At 39.0% G+C, this 21,619-nt stretch overlaps 1 protein-coding gene across 1 annotated transcript in view; it reads left to right on the top strand.

Moving 5' to 3' along the window:
- The first annotated feature begins 2,276 nt into the window (after positions 1 to 2,276).
- Positions 2,277 to 21,619, top strand: part of cacna1ia (calcium voltage-gated channel subunit alpha1 Ia) — a 109,597-nt gene continuing 90,254 nt past the window's right edge. Inside the window, exons 1-2 of the mRNA XM_073857335.1 lie at positions 2,277 to 2,389; positions 12,486 to 12,619. Coding sequence (XP_073713436.1) covers positions 12,525 to 12,619 — 95 coding nt within the window. The 5' untranslated portion in view covers positions 2,277 to 2,389; positions 12,486 to 12,524. The remainder of the gene's footprint in view (positions 2,390 to 12,485; positions 12,620 to 21,619) is intronic.

The following is a 21,619-nucleotide window of genomic DNA, read 5'->3' as shown; positions in this document are numbered from 1 at the left end:
TACGCAAAGCTGGCAACCCTGGCTGTGTGCTTGTGCAGATGTTTGGTTTGGATTATATAGAATGTACATGTAAACAAACATTTTAATCAGATTTCAATGTTTAGGGTGCATGTAAACTGTATTGTTGTGAACTTCAATCGGATTAAATTCAGTCGGAATGACAAAATTTTGTGCATGCAATATAGCCAGTGAGGAGGAGATCTAACATCACAAACGATTAGACAGCCTCAACATTATAAACAGCAATGATGAGAAGAAGAGAAGACAAACATCGCTGCAAACATGCAAATATAAATTGCACATCAATTGTATCATTGTTTTATTCTTTAGTAACAGTTTCATATTATATCCCTATTAGACTTTATTTGAATACAACAGTGACACTCACAAGCTGTCAAATGCGGCTTTGTGGACTCTGCCATAAAATAAACACAACTGGTTGTTGAAAAAAGGGGAGGGACTTCTCGATAGTTCCGTTCTAACTTCCTTTCAGTTAAAATGACATCGCCACATCAAATAATGCTGCACAATCCAATGCACTTCAGTGAGCCTTTAAGTGTTTTATGAGTGCTTTTCTACTTCTGCCAAAAGCCGCCTCAGAACCTGATGAGGAAACAACAACAATAAAAAAAAGAAGCAATTTCCACCAGTAACCATAGTGAGCACTTTGCTGCATGATGCAGGTGTGTGCATTGTCCACTCTAATGATAAAAGCAGGGCTATTGCACACACACACACACACACACACACACACACACACACACACACACACACACACACACACACACACAGACACACACACACACACACACACACACACACACACACACACACACACACAAGTTCAAAGTGTGGCCAATGCAATGGCAAATGATTTAGTCTGATAGCAGATGTAAATTGAAATGTGTGTTTTATTTCTCTAATTAAAAGTTGCATGCAAGTGAAAAAAATTGGCAACATATCACTTTTTACCAAATGCTAGGAGCCGCTTACCAATGCATTTTGAAATTCTAATTAAGTGAATGGTGTACCTGTGTGTGTCGTCTGTTAGGTAGGATCTCAACTACAGTAGATCAAGCCCAAAGCAAAATCAGCAGGACATTGCTCTGTGGCCAATACAGTTCAAAAGAAAATTTGACACGAAACAGGAAAAACTAGAAAAGCGTTGAAGATGAGATGCAGGATGGAAGGAGAAAGTTTAGAAAATAAGAGCAAGACGGTATGTGCACACAGAAAAATTGCCCGCTAAAAGGTTGACCAAGCTGGAGGAAAAGAGAGAGTTGAGTAAATTGAAAAAGAAATGGTCCATAAAGGTGAAGAGATGAGGCTTGTCGAGATTTAGTGGAGAGGCTTGAAGATTTCACTTCAGCTAACAGACTTGAAGAGGTTACGGTAAAAAAAACGAAATGTTTGGGATTTGCTGCTTTTAATGGACTTCTAACTTGGTTTGGTCGCATTCATTTAATGTTTATCAATTGAAGGTCACAAATACCTATTTAATTGAAACTGTCTGAGATACATTTACATTTCTTTTCATTTCATTTAGTTTTTTGACTTGTTATTAAAGGTGCTGCGAATCTGTGTGACGTTACTTTTTGTTGATGTTTGAACTGTTTTTAAACAAATGGAGCATAGCTAACTCCTCCCCACCCTTCCGTGCTTTCATGAACGCGCCCAACCCTCACCCCCAAATCTTTCTTGTCGTTAATTAGCTGGAACACTTTGTTATCCCTTCTGATGGTAGGTTTGGCCACTTTGTTTTTATTGCAGTTTGTGGAGCCTGGGCTGTCTACAGAGATTGCGTTTTTTACAGTTTGATCAGTGAACAGGCAGCAAGCAGATAGTGAGGAGATGTTTGCTGTATGTAACAAAAAATGTTTTATGGTCTAAAACACGTGAATTCGCTTAGAGCACCTTTAATTATGCTGTTGGACATAGCAATGAATTAACCACAAACCCTATTAAACTTTAATGTGTACCCCATCCAGGCATAAAAATACTGCTTGTTGAGAAAAGCTTTACTTTAACTTTTTCAAACAATTATACTGGTGATTTTTACATTGCGGATAAGAAAAATCCCATTGACTGTGAAAGGGTGTATATAGATATTATACAACATAAACATATAAAAATCGACCCAGTACTAGCTAGCGGTCATCTAGCACTGTGGTGACATGGGAAAGAACCTATGTGCTGAAAAAATGTCAAAGTTTTGTGTTTTATTGTATTCATGTGACTGCAATGTTGAAAAATTGACCTTAACTCTTTCGTTCTCACGTGGTTTGAGCGCATCAGTATCATGGTAATCCTGCTGAACTGCGTCACTCTTGGGATGTACCAGACCTGCGAGAACATCGACTGAACTTCAGAGCGCTGTCAGATTTTACAGGTCAGTGTGGACACACAAACACACATTATAGCTTTAATTCCAAACCTATGTAGGTATTGCCAGTACATATTGTAATTTACCTTGCAAAATGTACTGTACACTCTAAAATAAATGGTGCTAAATAGCACTAAAAGCTTGTACTTATAGGGGGACCATTTTTAGTGCTATATAACGTCTAAAAGCACCTATGAAGAACCACCTTGGGCTGATATAGCACCACTAAAACACCATATATGGTTCTATTAGCACAATATGGTTCTACCAGTGCTACATAACTTAAAATAGTTCCCCTATGATTACGAGCCAGTGAACCACTTTGAGTGCTATTTAGCGCCGTTTGTTTTTAGAGTGCATATTGCCAGTCAGGCTGTTGCTGCCACTTCACATCAGTCATTATGCATACTATGCAATTCTGTCCGTATGCAGTGTTTCATATTGATACACAAACTTTGAACTCTACATACATGTGACCCTGGACCACAAAACCATTTCAAACCATTCCTTTTTTACATTTGACATACATAACATACACTCACCTAAAGGATTATTAGGAACACCTGTTCAATTTCTCATAAATGCAATTATCTACACTCTAAGAAGGGATGTGTTAATTTTAACACATTGTTTTGTGTTAAACTATTTAACACATTGTGTGTTGTTTTGACACATTGTGTGTCATTTCGTGTAGAATGTGAGCTTAAATAAATGAAATGGACAACACAAGATGTGTTAGAACAACACAAAGTGTGTTATTCCAAAAATAACACAGAGATGTGTTAAGTTAAGGACAACACACTAGATGTGTTGTCCTTAACTAGACACAAGATGTGTTAATTTAACACATTCATTTTAAGAGTGTACTTAATCAATCACACGGCAGTTGCTTCAATGCATTTAGGGGTGTGGTCCTGGTCAAGACAACCTCCTGAACTCAAACTGAATGTCAGAATGGGAAAGAAAGGTGATTTAAGCAATTTTAAGCATTGCATGGTTGTTGGTGCCAGACGGGCCGGTCTGAGTATTTCACAATCTGCTCAGTTACTGGGATTTTCACGCACAACCAAGACGAGACGCAACTAAATTTGTTCGTCAACCTATTTTTTTTCCATGACTAAGATGAAACGATGACGAGACTGCACAGATGTCCAAAAACGCTGGCTAAAACTAAATTAACATGCATTATTGTTGATGAAAAAAGACGAGACTAAAATGTTTTGCATAAAATTAAAACTACGATAAAATCTCTCTTCATTTTCGTCTACAATCCTGTGGCTGCAATACGAAACTACATCGAGCAAGAACACACCCATAGATGGCGAACAAGAGTGACGAGCGCGGACATCATTTGTCAATGTTTCTCTTAAATCAGAAAACCAGACACGTTTAACAAAGTTGCATTCAACAAAAATCATTCAACAAGTGTATTTTATCAGCACTGGCCCGATTGTGCACACAATACTGTTTACTGGCCTGAACATCTCTCACGCTGGCCCCGGGCCACCGTGCAGTCCTTTATGTTGAGCCTTGAGTATATATATTAAAACTTAATGGAACATAATCTATACATACTATCCTAAGAATTTTTGGCATACTTAAAATGAAAAATCAATAATACAATGTATTTGTTATTGCTATACTGTCTTACTGTGTGTGGTTGTGCATGTGACCAATAAAACTTGAATCTTAAAACACCTACAGTATGATGCTGTAAAACATTGCCTACAGACAGTCTGCTAGGATTTGAAACAGATCTGTCTCACTGTCCTCTCAGATATCTGAATTAACCTGATTCCAAAAAATAGCCCAGAACATGATGTTTCTTAAAATGCTAATTTGTCATGTGGTGAAAATTGAAGGTAGAGCTACAGATTCCCAGACAGTTTTCTGACAGCACACAGGCGTCCTCTTCTCTCTCTCTCTCTCTCTCTCTCTCTCTCTCTCTCTCTCTCTCTCTCTCTCCTTTTATTAATTTCACCCCTCTGGTCTCTCTGTGGGTAATGAGCCTCTAACTCTGTGAGAGGTTGACGAAGCGGACAAAACTCGAGGGGATTGTGTTGACAGAGGAATGGCCTTTAAATGTTCATGTCTTCTTTTGAGAGCATTTGGGACTTTTTCATGTGTCCTCTAAACTGTCTGTCCCAGGGGCCTTGCTGCGTTCATTAGCTTGCCTGTATGTGACGGCTGGGTCCAATAAATCCGCGTAGAGAGAAATCTTACGAAAAACGTACAAAATTGTACCTGTTTCAGTTCACCAAACAGCTCTCTTAAGCAACTTGGACATGAACATACTCTATAAAACAGTTTTTTGCTGGACTGATGCTCTGATATCATGTATCAATATGGCTTTCTCTTCTTCTACAGACTTTTTATAATCCTCGTAAATGGATCCAATCATGTATTCATACATAAAACAAGACTCTTGTGGGCTGCCCAAAGCCACAACACATTAATATGAGATGAAATTGAACATCTGTATGCTGCTGTTGTTTAACATTAGCATCAGGGATGATTGTTGTTTGGTTATTTCTATGCGAACGATCGGTAGCAGTGTGTGACATACGCCAATAGCGCTGTTTATTTGCATACTGTTTATCTCAACCCAGGCTCACTCGCCATACGTACCTCTGCTTACATTTCTGTATAACCTTAAAGGAATATTCCATTTTCTTAAAAGAAAAATCCAGATAATTTACTCACCACCATGTCATCCAAAATGTTGATGTCTTTCTTTGTTCAGTCAAGAAGAAATTATGTTTTTTGAGGAAAACATTGCAGGATTTTTCTCATTTTAATGGACTTTAATAGAGCCCAACATTTAATACTTAACTCAACACGTAACAGTTTTCTTCAACGGAGTTTCAAGGGTCCATAAACGATCCCAAACGAGGCATAAGGGTCTTATCTAGCGAAAAGATTGTCATTTTTGACAAGAAAAATAAAAAATATGCACTTTTAAACCACAACTTTTTGTCTAGGTCCGGTCCAGCGAGACCTAACGTAAATGCGTAGTGACGTAGGGAGGTCACGTGTTACATATATAAAACGCACATTTGCGGACCATTGTAAACAATAGACTGACACAAAGACTTTAATTAGTATCAGTTGACATACAACAATGTCGGAACGGTCCTCTTTCTCAACACGTTTCGCGTTCATCCTCTGTGACCTCTTGACGTCATGACATATTGAGTGGGGTCACGCTAGTGCATCACGACCGGATCTAGACGACAAGCTGCGGTCCAAAAGTGCATACCTCTCATTCCTCTTGTCAAAAATGACAATCGTTTCGCTAGATAAGACCCTTATGCCTCGTTTGGGATCGTTTATAGTCCTTTGAAACTCCGTTGAAAAAAACTGTTAAGTGTTGAGTTAAGTATTAAGTGTTGTGCTCTATTAAAGTCCATTAAAATTAGAAAAATCCTGCAATGTTTTCCTCAAAAAACATAATTTCTTCTCGACTGAACAAAGAAAGAGATCAACATTTTGGGTGACGTGGTGGTGAGTGAATTGTCTGGATTTTTCTTTTGAGAGAATGGAATATTCCTTTAAATAGTGGACACTCAAACTGAAAGGTGCAGCAGTATATACCAGGAGCAACGTATTTCAGGTTATGCAGAAATGTGGGCAGACGTATGTAATTCAAATGAGCATGTGTAGGTTTATCTTGCGGTGCATTGTCTGAGCGTCTGATTGGCTAAAGGAATGATCAGATCTGGTTCCCCAAAGAATATGTGCTGAAGTTAAGGTACTGAAAACTTAAGTTCAGTTTTAACTCATACGCGAGTAAACTATGCTTTGCAAGGCTGTGCGTTTGGCTGTGTTTTCAGCCGTGCGCATACATTCATGTACACGTAAAAAACAAACTATACTCCTGGCTTTACGGTTTTCTTAAATTATATTTCACTTTCTGTTGGTAGTAATAGCACACAATGTTAATTGCACCAGTTTTGCATGATAACAACATAGAAAGAAGGCGTGCTTGTGTTAAAAATAATAACTAAGCTATTTATTGGCTACAATGTTTAGTGAATATATCCCCCTGTATCCTATAAATAAACCAAGCCCTGAAACGAATTAATCAGATGTATTATTAAACATTGTTGTCATCATGATAATAGTTTAGAGGTTTTAACTTAGAGCTTTGTGTTCACAATAATAAAGGTGCAGAGAGAGAACGATTTAGATGATTTAAAAGCTTATAGCTTAAGTTTTACAAGCATGGAATAATATAGGCAGAGCACTACGTTATCTTACAGGCTTTAGTCCAGGAGATGAGAAGTTATCAAGATTTTCTCCTAATGACTGGGCTCTGCGCCAAATGAAAAAGGGTTTTATTGCAATTCCCAATCTGTTTTTGAAATGCATAGCCCAATTAAGAGATGATGCTGACTGTGGGCTGAGCTCATATCTCAGGCTTACCTGTGTGAATGTGCCATAAACCATGTTAAGAGCGGGTCAGAAACAATTTTAGCTTACAGATTTTCTGAAATGGTGCATTTTGTCTGCCAGTAAAGCAGAGATATGAGAGATGATGGTCTGACATTGTATTGTGTTTTCTCAAAGCTCATGTAACACACGCTGTTTCTGCATTTCTGATGTTAATCTGGAGTACCTATAGAGTAGTAGTATACATCCTTTTTATCTCCGAAGAGTCTTTAGTTTAATCAGATTTATAAAAGAAAGATTAGCTTTACCGAATCTTTCCGATAACGTACGAAAAAATGAAGAAGGAGGAGTTACTACCGCGGGTGGAGCGAGTCAAAGAGTCATGCAACAATACAACACTGTTTAACTTATGATTCACTACATGTTTGTGTCATTTATATAATATGCACACGCTTATTTCCAACATAAGACAGAAGTTTGTCTTACCGCATGCAACTCATGACCCGGTTGGGAAAATCCAGCGCATCAAACACACGCAAAACTCCACTGCTACCCCGGATAATAAATGATATCCATTGTTTCCATAAGGCTGACTTTCTTCTCCTTACATCCAAAAACACACTTCTTTTTTTGTGCAATTGTTGAGTTTTGAAATGAAACAAAGCTGTGTCGCGTGATAAGATGTTTGCAAGTTCTAGCGTCTCCCGCTGATTGACTGGTGGGCGGGGTTTTCCAGGGGAAGTGCCCATATAAAGAAGTGATACGTATAGAAAACCCCTGAAACGTCCGAAACTTGTACGAACCCTGGCGAAGTGCATGCGGCACAGAAATACTCCCCCGTGTAACACGCCCAACTGCTTTTTTGACACTTTGCCTACGTTTAGCATGAGGAAATTTGTAACTGTGTTAATAAATCAGAATGCTTGAAATACCATTGAACCGCCCCTTTTACAATATCTAGCGGTGAGGTAGCAAATTGCAACCAACTTCAATTTCGAAACACAATGAGAAGCTACGGTAGCTGCCACACATGTAGTCATCTAAGACAACGGAGGGACGAAATGTGCTCTGTAGAAGAGTTAGTTTAGCTGTAGAATCATGACGGCGACTTCCATGTAAGGGGACCCGCGTTGTATATAGATTAAAAATGCTCATTCTAAGGTAATTAAAACAATATTTTTCATTATGTAAGGTCTTATACACCACTAATAATATAGTTATGTTTATTTTATTGCATTTCTGTCAAGAGATTGTTCTTAGAGTTACACATTGCACCTTTAACCTTGGGTTCACACCAGCTGCGTTTGAAGCGTCAAAATCGCATCTACCACGCCTAGTTTGCCGCTTGAACAGTTTGAGTTTACTCGCTTCATTCGCACATGAAAGCCACGCATGAAATTCTAGTCATCAAGACATTCATTCGGAAATTTGCGTCATGGGAGGGGCTTCTGTGACTTTCTGTAATCACTTTCTGTCATCACGTCACTACTAGCTAGTGCAAGCTCCTGATTGGTTAACGTGGCACGTTTTACCGCCAAAGTTCAAATTTTTCAACTTGCGCATTTGCCGCGGCAACGCTCAATTCGCATCATTCGGGTGAACTAGAACTAGAGGCGGAATCGCGTCTACTGCGCAGCACTAAACGCCTCAATCACGCCACGAGACCTCCAGACACGCATCTTTACATTGACTTTACATTGAAATCACTTGCGCTTGACGCATCTACCGCAGCTGGTGTGAACTTTTGCAGTACAATGATTATACTTTTATTACATTTCTTTCTTGATTTGTTTCCCCAACAGTCCAATGACATGCAGGTTAGTTGAATCGTAGATACCAAATTGTCCTTTCCCAACTTGTGTATAAATAAACCGGTTCTTGCCATGAATATAGCCATAGATGCTGGATTAGAATAAACAAATAAATAAATTTCTTGATTTGTCTATAAAACAATGTGGGCTGGAATGAGAGTCTGTCTCTTTCCTACTTGCTGTTTGTACAGCCCCGTGTAGAGAGCCATATGTCAGGTATGGCATGTGGAAGAAGGTAGCATCAGAGGAAGCATTCTCTTGGATCCAAAATTTTTGTACCCTTTGGTCCCACGGGGGGCTTAAACCAGTGCTGTTTCACTTGTCGACACCGAGCAGTTTCGAATTCTCCATTTCACTGTTTTTCACGGGCAGCCGTCCAAACTGGCGACACACATGTACATGCGCTCTGCTTCACGGTGGTGTGAAACTAAACCTGTATTAGCTCTAGTTGCCAATTGCAGACATGGAAAGTGACTAAGACTTATGGTCAGTTTATTTCACAGTGTAACACACGTATTTGTGTGTCGAAAATTACACCTCTCACATCTTTATAATTATCCCCTCAGGGTAGAACAAACAAAGTACAGAAATACAAAAAAAAAAAAAACTTGGTTAGGTGACCAACATAAGAGAAGAGAAAAAAGTGATGAGGGGGATCACAGTCCATGCCTTACTGGTCCATATAATCAATCACTCAAACCCCAGCTACAGTATCAGTGCTGCCTTAAGGAGAATGCTGCGGGGGACTGCGACAGCAGAAATCACACTTCTGATTGCTTGAAAAAAGCTAATTAACCACCCTCTTAAAATCTGTGTGAAACATTTTTATTTTTTCCAAAAGAAACGCTTTTTTTTCTCATCATCTGGTCTGATGTAAAGGTGAGCCAGCCTCCCAAAATCCAAAATGGGTTGCCCAGGGTCAGATAAGTAAGAGACCATTAATACAAAACACTGGGCTGTGGGTTCACTAGATTAAAATAAAACCATTATTCACTTTCACAAGGATTTGTAAGGGAGCTTTAATATCACAGCTATCAGACTCATAAAGTTTGAGTTCTGGCCTTCTCTGAGGAACTCACTAGCTCTTATTGGCAGTCAGATATTGTGTATTAGAAAAGTGAGACCATGCCACACATTGCTAAGTATTTTTGTCTCTTTTCTCGTTGTGAGCAAATTTAATTGCTCAAGGTTCCTCAGTCGGAGGATGAAGGAGAGCAGAGGTCCCTAATTAAAGAAGCACACATCAGATTTGGTCCCAAGACAACTACAGTGCACCTGGCCTGCTAATCATTTCTTAAAATTTTATACAAGTCTTGTTTACTCCAAAGTACACACTTGTCATTTAATCCTGCATCTGTTCTAAGTTCTTTGGGATCTATGCTGGACAAAACAGTTACTTTTGGAGAAACTGTGACTTTGATGATTGTAGCTGCTAAATAGAAATTTTACTCTTAGTATTCCTAAAATACACAAAACTTAACCTTTTGAAACAGTGTAAAATTGATTATGCTGACCTATGCTTGGAATAACATTTAGAAAGTTCCTCTAGGACTTTCTGCTGCAGAATTTTAGTGGAGAGCAATGCCTAGAGAGCTACATTATATAGCCAGACAATTGTCCCAGACATCTAATCTCCTAGTTTGTTTCATGTCCCACATTTTTATTATAAAATGTCATATATCATGTCCTTTATTATTGGTAACTATGTAGTAAATAGGGTAATGTACTGTACATCTATTATCAGAAAAAAAATCATTATGTCATTATGCATTTCTTAGGGTCTTTTCAGACCTGAGCCTTTGTTTCGGAAATTGCGTGTGTTTTCTCCCTTGGTTTGGTTCGTTTAGGCATATGTGAACATGGCAATCACACAAAGCAATCGGTTCAAGTGCGCATGGACGAGGTGGTCTTACCCTGATTGCAGACGAACTCTGGAGCGGTATAAGTGTGAAAGCAATCTGACCCAACAAACCAACGAACATCTTGTTGCTTAGATAACCATGAATCATAGACTGTAAAAAAAGATGGACGACGCAACGTCGCGTCCCTCCATTGTAATTAATTTAAGCTAAAAATGTCCGACCATGGTCGCCTCCATGTTGGAGAGGGGGGGGGTTATGACCACTAAGGGGCGATAAAAGAGCCAGAGGCTTTTTTTTTCAAGACTTATGAGGCACACCCGCCATGAACTTACCTGATAGGTCTTTGGTGACGAATTCTGGTGAACACGTCTGCGCCATTCAAAACCAAAGTGTGCCTTTTCCTTTTAAAATGTTATCTAACTGCTCTCATCAATAGGTACATGGTAAGAATTTTGTCTTGCCTAAGGGGGCGTGCACACCAAAGGTTTTACGCCCGTGGCTGGCGCATGTTTTCAATTGTTTACAATGAAAGTGCAGCGTTTTTCAAAACAGCATTTTTTTCGCACTGAAAGCCAGAAGAGGATTGAAAGAGATTCAACTTTGGGTGAGAAGCTCCACTCGTCAATGTCAGTTCTCACACGGCCGTACAATCACAGTGGAGGAAGGGCGGGACAAATATCACAACAACCAACCGGCTCAGAGCTCAAGTATCACACCTACCAAAGTGCTCAGCTGAAGAAAGCTGGCGCTCAGCTGAAAAAACAGCTGGAATTTGATGTCCTCCCGGCTTTTTCAAGTTTTGGTGTGCACGCCCCCTAAGTGTTGATTCCTGCTCTAAATAATGAAGTAATTTAACAGCAGTTACAAAAAGACAGAATAATCCCGCAAAGCTGCTCTCTGTCCACCCTGATTTGAGCGGAATCCCAAAAAATAAACAGGTGCATTCTGACCAATAAAAGGAGATTTGATTCGCATGTGACTTGTATTAAAATTTGGTTCGTTTGGAAATATTGCTTTGTGAATGTGAACCGAACCAATATGAAATTGCAAGATTTTAGCCATTTAACCCCCAGTTCCGGAACAAAGCAATCGATCTACATGTCTGAAAACACTCTTATAGAGGTCAATCACACCAAATGCATTTTAACCGCTTGTAAACGCAAGGCGCGCCGCAATGCTTTTTTGGTCACTTTAAAAATAGCGGTGTGGCGCAGCTGTCCTGTCAATCAAATATTGAAGTGTGAGCGTTCTTTTACTGTTAACTGTCATATTAGCAGAAACTGTAAAAAGGGTACGCTAACATGCAGGAGACAGTAAGTGACTGGAAACTTCCGTCATCACAACGGAAAGCCCGACTTTTCACTTATTTGAAAAAATGCAGATGAGGTCAGGCGCTTTTTTGCTCTGAACGCTCCTTCAAAAATGCGTGGTGTGGCAAAAAACGCAAGCCGCTCAATGTGCATAAACAGCACGCATAACAGTCACTGCCCATAGAAAAGCATTCAAAAAAGGCGCAACTACCATAAGCGCGTTTGGTGTGATCTGTCCCTTAGACTATATGATGCTTTATAAATTACTCCCTCTTATCTCTTACTTTTCTCATAAAGTGAATCCCATGAAAGACATTATAAAATAAAAATTGTAGTTTTGTATTTAAATTTAGTTAGATTTAAGGCTATTTATATTTAGTGTAACACTAAATGTAATTATGAGATTTTGAGCATCTAAGTTTGATTTCAACCATTTTCACGAAATGATTTCAATCTTTGACATGATCCTACTCAGTCAACATTACAAATATCTAGGTTATATTCTCACAGAATTGTCTTTATATTTTATGTAGAAAACAGTAAATCACAAAAAATGAGTTTTCACACACTGGGTCCCAAAAGTCCCACCCAAGGAAACTGTTTCAAAAGTAAATACATCAACTTGGGTAAACCTGTCAAGGGATTTTGTGGGTCTTATTAAGGCTGCTCTAAAGTGTTTCTTTCTAATTTAATCTTCTTTCTTTCTCTCTTTTTCTTTCTCTCTCAGGCATTCGATGCATTTATCTATATTTTCTTTGCATTGGAGATGGTTGTGAAGATGGTGGCTCTGGGGATCTTTGGCCGTCGCTGTTACCTTGGCGATACTTGGAACAGATTGGACTTTTTTATCGTCATGGCAGGGTAAGGGCTGTTTACTTTCAACCTTTCCAGATACACAGCCATTCTGGCTTTGGGTTGAACAGGGCCAGAGTGAGCTTTTTTCCCAGAGGACACATCTGCACTGTGTGACCCGTAGTAATGGACATTCCATTGCTGTTTTGAGAACTGTGGAATAGGACTGAACGTTTTCATTTATGAAGTAGACCTCTAAAGCAATTACGCTTCATATTTACCTCCACAATGCTTTCTGTAGTTGAGATCTTAAGCGTGTTTTGAGTCCTTTTGATAGGATGCTGTTTTGAGGACAGGTGTTAGTGATGGAAATTAACTGAAAATTGTGAAATGTGATAATAATTTGCCAAACTGAGCAATATGCATGTGAGAGAAGATCACTCATTTTTTCTGGAAGTTATATTGACATTGATCTCAGAGCAGACAAGCATAAGATCAACATTACAAACCTGCTAAAGGAAAATAAAATATTTTAATTGCTTACACGCACATACTTTCCACACCAACAAACACTCGTCAAAAGTAAAGCAGCTGAACAAATTGAAACAGAAGTGTTTGTTACGGGCTGTTAATACTTTATTATATGCTACATTAATTGGCTTTGCGTTCTTGTTACAGTATTTCTTCCTCTTTATTAACCTGTTCATACCTTGTTGTCTACCTTTGCATGCAAATTTGGTCACACGCTGAGGTGGTAGCACGGGGTTAAACTGGTGAACATCTTCATTCAGTGCTTATGTTGGTATCTGCTGAGGGTTACATCAGACTCATTAAAACTTGATGGGCGATAATGTGACCATGTGTGATGACTGACATGTGCGATACTGTAAGCCTGGTCCACGTCTGCCCTCCTGGTACGAAGACAGATTTGTGCTATTTACACTGTTTATCAATGTGGTCGATTCTGAAATCCATTTGATGATCATTTAAATATAATGAAGCATAATGGATGTTTGATGGGACAGTCAGAGGACACGTAGCTTACTTCCCCTGCTTCACTATAAATAAACTTGAGACAAATTACAAAATAGCTTTAATGTGAATTAACTGGGTTCTACATGAATAAAAAGTGTACATGTAGGCCTCGAGGGAAGGGATTGGAGATAGCAGCTGTGATTTTATCTTATGAGCCTTCTGAATAAGAATAAAAATAAATATACATGTGTTATAATTTAAGGAATTTTTAACAAAGTGTTTATCAGACTTTTAGTAGCATGCATTTGTTTGCAGATTGTTTATTTGAGTGCAAAGGACTCTGGCAGTGCAATACTGCACTACAGTGAAATTGTGCAGTGCAATACAGCCTATTGGATAATGCAAGGTAGATGTGTTTATAACTTTACAAACTCAATTTGTCTGCACTGTGTGGTCAAAAAAGCACAAATCAACAAGTTTTTTTTGTTGTTCGGTTTAGTAGCACTGTTTTGTTGCACTTTATGAAAATTTGGCTTCCATGCAAGTGATGTTGTGGTGCATGGAGAAGTTTTTTTTTTTAAAGAAGTAAAGTACGTTTCAGCAGTATGTTTGTATTGTATGGTAAGAAGCGTAGCATTACAAAAAATGTACAGTGCCCTCCTTAAGTATTGGCAGCAATAAAGGCAAAATGGCGCTTAATGCAGCTGTGGAGTCAAGAAATGTCTGAATGTTAAAATGCGAAAATGAGACAAAAGTACAGAATGTTTTAACATACGCGATATACCCACAAAAAAGGCAGACTTCTCTCAGGCGGACCCCAGGCTGTGAGAGTGGGCAAGACCACCTTCAGCATCATCACTCTGAGTACAGGAGCACCACAGGGATGCGTGTTAAGTCGTCTGCTTTACTCTCTTTACACATAATGACTGTGTGTCCTCTCATAGCTACACTTCTATTGTCAAGTTCGACCACGACAAAGCGGTGTTGGGCCTTATCTCCAATAACAACGAGGAGAAATTGAACAAATAGTGAAGGAGTCTCTACCTAAATGTCAGCAAAATCAAGAAACTTCAGGATAAGGCAGCAGCGGAACTGCATCCAACTCGAGATTGGCAAGACGCCGGTAGAGAGAATAAGCAGCTTTAGGTACCTTGGAGACACATTTCTAAGGGTGCAAAACCTGAGACAGCTGTGGAAATTCAGGATCTTACTAGAAAAGCTGAAAACTTTCTATATCGGGGGTTAAAAAAAAGGGTTTTGACTCTCACCGTGGTATGGGAACTGTTCATCCCAGGACCACAAAGCCCTGCAGAGAGTGGTGGGCTTAGGTGAGCGCATCTCTGGGTTTTCTCTTCCTTCTCTGCAGGATATTTACATCAGGCAGTGCAAAGTCAGGGCAGACAAGATTATTAAGGAATTTACTCACCATGTGAATGCACTTTTCTGCAATCTGGCAAACGCTTCCGCAGTCTGATTGCCTAAACAGAAAGGCTCAGGAAGAGCTTCTACCCTCAGGCCATCAGACTCTGTAATAAGGACACAGCCCTCACTTTAAGGACTCTGGTGGTGTAATGTTATTCACTGGTTCAATTCACCTGCACTTTCCTGTTTGTTTTGCATTGTATAACACATTTCCAGTAACTTGCACATTTTTCAGCCTTAAGTTCAATCTACAGTCCTGTTCTCTTAATTCAGTTTAGTTTTTTCTAATTCTTCTAATTCTAAAGTCTTTTATTTAATTTCTGATTCCCCTTCCAATTTTTTGCTTAACTTTAAAGGGGCAATAAGTAGGATTTACCCCCATCTAGTGGTGGAATTGTATTTTGCATTCAAACGAACAGTGCTTTCTAGGGCCTCCCCTTTTCAAATGTGTGTTGCAACTACGATAGCCGTTATGTACTCACTGATCTCCTTGTCCGTTGCAGCTGGTTCACGTGCTCTGAATGAAAACGCGTTGTGGAAATGCGTTGGTAGGCTAGTGCTTTTTGTTCCTCTCTGCTATTATAGTTTATCAATACGGCGGAACGATATGGAAGCCTCCTTGGACTTACCCGTTCAATGTAAGTAAAGAGAAGAAATTCTAAGCTTACAAAGAAAAGTCAGATCACTGGCAGAGGTCATTTGACATATTTATGAATAAAGACATTGATTTTGATTAATAAAACACTTAAAGGTGCAGTGTGTAAATGTTAGCGGCATCTAGTGGTGAGGTTACGAATTGCAACCAATGGCTCAGTTCACTGCTCCCCCTTCGCTTTTGAAACGCATAGAGAAGCTACTGTAACCACCACCGGACAAACATGTCATCTTCGGAGACAACTTAGTAAAAATAGTTTTCCGTTAAGGGCTTCTGAAGAAACATGGTGTCACAAAATGGCGACTTCCATGTAAGGGGACCCTCTGTGTATGTAGATAAAAACGTCTCATTCTAAGGTAATAAAACATAACGGTTCATTATAAAAGGTCTTTATACACCCCTGATAATATAGTTTTGTATATTATTTTGCATTTCTGTCAAGAGATCCTTCTAAAAATTACACACTGCACCTTTAAAACCCTACTTATTGCCCCTTTAAACAAAATTTTTAGTTGCAGTCTATAAAGTATATCAGATCTACATTTCACTACAGGTTGTATTTGCATAAAAAATCTCTGGTTGGACATGATTTAATTAAGTTTTCTTAAAATGATTTTTCTTTAAAAAATTGTTGGATCTATGTAATTTAATTATGTACTCCAGTTCAACCTGATAAATCAAGTTTTTTAAATGAACTTTATTTTAATTAATGTTAATTTCATTTCAAGAAAACCTCATTTAATCATGTGCAACCGATGTCCAGAAGTTTTTTTTTGTTCAGGGTATGTAACATATTGAATCTCTTGAATCTTGAACTCAATGGAACAGCACGTTTGGATTTTAATGCACCTATCTAATGTGAACATGTTGAGACAATTGTCTGACAAGTGTTAAAGGGACACTCCACTTTTTTTAAAATATGCTCATTTTCCAGCTCCACTAGAGTTAAACATTTAAATTTTTTACTGTTTTGGAATCCATTCAGCTGATCTCCGGATCTGGTGGTATCACTTTTAGCATAGCTTGGCATGGTCCATTGAATCTGATTAGACCATTAGCATCACGCTAAAAAATAACCAAAGAGTTTCGATATGTTTGATATGATATTATGCAGTGCCTGAAAAAAACTCTTTGGTTATTTTTTTGCGTGATGCTAATGGTCTAATCAGATTCAATGAAGCATGCTAAGCTATGCTAAAAGTGGTATCGCCAGACCCGGAGATCAGCTGAATGGATTCCAAAACGGTAAAAATCCAATATTTAATTCTAGGGGAGCTGGAAAATTTGCATATTTTCAAAAAAGTGCAGTGTCCCTTTAAGTGATGAACTGTGTCCTTATGCATCAGTTGTTCACACATGAAAAGCAGAGAATGTGTGCTGTTAGTTTAGTTTGATTCATGGTTTCTATAGTCTTGCATTTGGTGACTACACATATATGTCAGGATGAAAGATTGTTGTTCTTTATTGGTAAACAGGCATTTGATAATCAAATGTTAATAAAATGTAACATTCTGTACTTTTGCCTTATATTCATCTTACAAAATTGTCTTGTCTTCACAACAAACAGAGCAATTTGCACTGCACCGTCTAGTGGGGTAAACTGTTATCATAGTATTGATCACTTAGTTTTTAGTGTTGCTGTGATATGCTGTGTTTAGAAATAATGTACAGATACAAAGGCTTTTGCTTTATCCTAAGGGTCCTTATTTTCCTATAATAACTGTCTGGCTGTACATTATTATGCTTATTACAAGGCTAACTAGAAAACAAATAAATACACACATTAAATATTGATTCCAGTTGAAATTACTGTATTATCTTGTGGATTACCTTGACGCTTTCAGCAAGAAAAATAGTCAATTATAAACCTGACAACAACGTGAACACAGCCACAATATTACAAAATTAATCAGAATCATGAATTCCAGAGAGCTGTGCAATATGCAATCACTGCTGTTTATCTGGCACTGAAACAACAAGTATCCCAATTAGAGTAACAACATTCAGGTCAATTTACACAATATAACAACATAATTTATATTATATGGAAATATAGTGATTAACAATAGCAGCAATTAGGTTCGATTTTATTTCATTGTTAAACAATAAACAGTTCATTCTCCCGGATAAGTGTTTTTAGTGATGAATTGTGCCATGTGTTTTTTATGTAAAAGATGTTGTCATGCTGCCTGTTGGCTAATCGTGTTGTGTTGAGGTCTTTGGGGCTATCTTCAACTACACTCTCTCTCCCTCACACACACACACACACACACACAATCTTAGTGTTTTTAGTCTCAAACTCAGATTGCCTTCCTGCCTTTTTAGTTGCTATCTCTCTCTCTTCCGTCCCCACACCCACACACACGAGTCATCATTTTTGCAGTCTCATTTCACAAGATGCACACAACGACACACACAGAGAGTCACCCGCACATTAACACTGTAGAAGACTGCCGCTGCATGAAAGTGAGGGAGATGAAGGGAGAGAAAGAGGATGCAGAGAAGCAGAGAACAATTAGAGAGAGGCTGCCTGTCGGCAGGTAGCTAATTACTCTCAGACACACAGTCTGATTGATGTGTGCTGAAACAGCTCTCTCTCTCTCTCTCTCTCTCTCTCTCTCTCTCTCTCTCTCTCTCTCTCTCTCTCTCTCTCTCTCTCTCTCTCTCTATTTATCTATCTCTTTCTTTCTATCTCTCTCCCTGACACACTCTTTCTCTTATTCTATTCATTTTCTGTTCTGTATTCGGCTGTGTTTGTCTCACCTGGGGGGTCTAAGATAAAGCAATGCTTACAGTCATGACTGTACAGTACTTTTTGTCGGACTTTACTTTCATACATGGACTTAATTTGCATGCACCATTTATTGGTTTTAAATGCCGGGGTACAATAACACATCGGTCTTGTTAGATGTTTTTTGTCTTTGCAGCTTTAAACTCTCTCTGTACAGTTTGTGTGTGTTCACATTTACATGTGTATGACTGTGTGGTTTGATGGCGTGTTTGTTTACAGCACTGTATGTGTAGCTACAGTAGTTTGCTTGTGTATGTCCTCTTATCTCACTGTGCTGAGGATATACTATATATAGAATCATGATGTTTTTATGGGTCGATCCAGGGGATTTTATCTTCCTACTTGTGCACGCACGTATTGCTCAAAGGAATATTTCTTGTCAGAAGTCACGAGTCAAAATGTTGATTGTAAGACAACTTGGCAAAACATGCATCTGATTGTTAATATGTGACCCTGTTTGTGAAATCCAGGCTAATGGGGGATTATCACGCTTCTGGGTTTCGTGGGCCGGGACTTGTCAACTTTGTGCATGTCCAATAGTGCATACTTTTGACTTTTACTTTGTTACATTTTGCTACAAATAATCTGTACTTTTACTTTACTACATTTCTACAACACCATCATTCCTTTACGTACTTTCTCAACAACTTTTCTGTTCAATCTGGACCAGCAGAACTGGCATTACGATCCACTGGAAGTGGACGTCCGTTTCAGCGTGATAATCCCCTAGCAAAATTTGATTTCAAGCACTGATTTTGAGATGGTGCTCACTGCAGAACACGACATCTAGGGGCCGAGGTTGGATCTAGATCCAACTCCTCCCACTTTATATACTTTGTTCCGTCAAATGAACCAGTATATTTGTGTTGTTGCAGCCTGCAATTAGTTGCAACCCGTGGTCGCCAACGTTTGCTCTTATCAGTTTAAGTCTACGTTTTATTAATAATATAGTCGAGAAACACAGAATGCTCTTTACATTATGTAAGATGATTTTTTTGTAGAAAACATAAATCGCACAAATGATGACTGTAGCTGGGTTTTCACAGACTGGGTCACATACTCTATGTCAGTGCCTGTTACACATTTAAACCTCATTCACACAGCACTTTGGTCCCAGAAAATACTTGAAAAATTGGCAGACAAGCTTCAGTGTGAACGCACACACGTCCCGTAAATGTTCTGGGATCGCTCCCGGAAAGAGGACCTAGTTACATTGTCGTAAGATACCCGGAAAGACACAGAAACAATGCCGTAAGGGGCATGTGATAGTGAGAACACACATGTCATGGCAACATGTGGACACACGTGTCATGAGTAAGTAACGCTGTACTGTATAAGCAAGTGAAGGTAAGGGGGTGCTGACCCAGTGGTTTACAGGACATGTCAGCAGATTGTGTCGTGACCTGCAGATCATTCCACAGATGTCCCTTTTTTTCCCTTTTTGAGATGGCACCACAAGCCGTCGCTCTGTGACATTTCCTCACTTCCTAATATAGGACTTACTATCTTACTTTATTTTTCTTTCCTTTTCTTTATCTGTACATTCTAAAAAAAAAAAAAATTACTAACCAACCACTGGCTATGTATACTGTGTTGGACTTGGTGAGACTATTTCCAGTGCACTTATGTATTACTGTTCTTATGTTGCTATAATTGCTTAATTGTTTACCTCATTTGTAAGTCCCTTGCGAACAAAAGTGTCTGATAAATGACTAAATGTAAATGTAAACATGAAGTTATGGTTCAGTTCTTTAAAACGATGGGTGTACATGCATGTTAACATCCATGACGAGAAATTTCTGCACACTGGACTGAAGCAGGTATCAGGTAGCTCGTCAATCTCCGCGCTGAAGCGGAGATCATTCAGCAACATAAAAGAATAGCGTGTTACGCGTTCATATGAGCTTATTATAAACAAAAGTGCCCGTGTGTCATCGCAACTGTATATCGTTCAGCTCTTTAAAACTGTTTTTTTAAATCCACACTTACATTCACAATGAGAAATGTCTGCAAACTGGACTGAAGAGATCTTGTCAAATATCCACTCTGAAGCTGAGATCATTCACCAGCATACCAGCGTCACACGCTCCTTTATAGTCTTATCATAAACAAAATGCACGCGTTGTGTGCGAGTGGTTTCTGGAGAAAGAAATAATGGATATTAAGCAAACTTCTGACGCAGTGGAGAAAAGAAAATACCAAGTGCAAGACTTCACGTCATGTATCTTTCTACTACGGTATCTGTGTGAAAGAAAACACAATCATTGGCAGTGTGAATGAATCAAAAATTGAACGATCCTGGAAGCATTTCCCGTGTATTTTTTGTAATGTCTATGTGAAAAGGGCTTTAGTTGCATTTCCTTTGTCAATTTTTAACGTTGTTCGTTGTTTTGTGATTGCTTTGTGAGACTGCACCTTATGCCGAGTTCAGACTGCATGATTTTAGCCCTGATTTTGACTCGCCGACAGGTTTTGAGAAGTCGCCGACAAATGCCCGAAATCACAGGCAAATCAATGCTCGTTCACGCAAGTGTGAATTATAAAAGACGCATTCTGAGAGAATCGCAGACGAGCCACCGACACCCGTGAGATATTTGGCATGCGTAATATCTGGACCTGTTGGCGATTCAAAATCATGCTGTGTGAAATGTGTTTTGACTGACAAGAACATTGGCGATGACCTATACAGCCAATGAGAGAGCAACATACAGGGCAGCTGGAAGCTCCTTCATAATCTTTATTTCTTCTTCTTTCTGCTGCAAATGAGCGCACATGCAATTTGTAGTAAGCTACCATTTTTAATATTAATTCCAGTCTCACGTGAGATCTCCGGTCTTGCACGCGTGACATCGCGTTGTTTCCTTCGCGTCACTTCTCGCGTGCGTTTGGTTGTGAGACGTAGTTTGCGGACCGGGACAAAGTTATCGGCGATTCTTCTTACGGTAAAGTCATGCAGTATGAAAAAACTCCTGTCGCCAATCCATCATGCAGTCTGAAACAGCAGCGACTGAATGTTTCCCCAGATAATCACGCAGTGTGAAAACATCGGTGACCCGACTAGTTTGAAAATCATGCAGTCTGAACTCAGCATTACGGGTATTGAAATTGACACTCCTATATCTCCTGTGTTATGGTCTTCAACTGACAGAATAATGTTACAAATAACTGTAGCAAATGTAAAGGACAGGTCACATAATCATTAATTATTTTGGAAGCTAAGTTGAAA

Source organism: Misgurnus anguillicaudatus, chromosome 19 (genome assembly GCF_027580225.2).
Source record: "Misgurnus anguillicaudatus chromosome 19, ASM2758022v2, whole genome shotgun sequence".
NCBI lineage: Eukaryota > Metazoa > Chordata > Actinopteri > Cypriniformes > Cobitidae > Misgurnus > Misgurnus anguillicaudatus.
The sequence above is the reverse complement of the archived record's forward strand: the minus strand, read 5'-3'. Positions and strand labels throughout refer to the sequence as shown.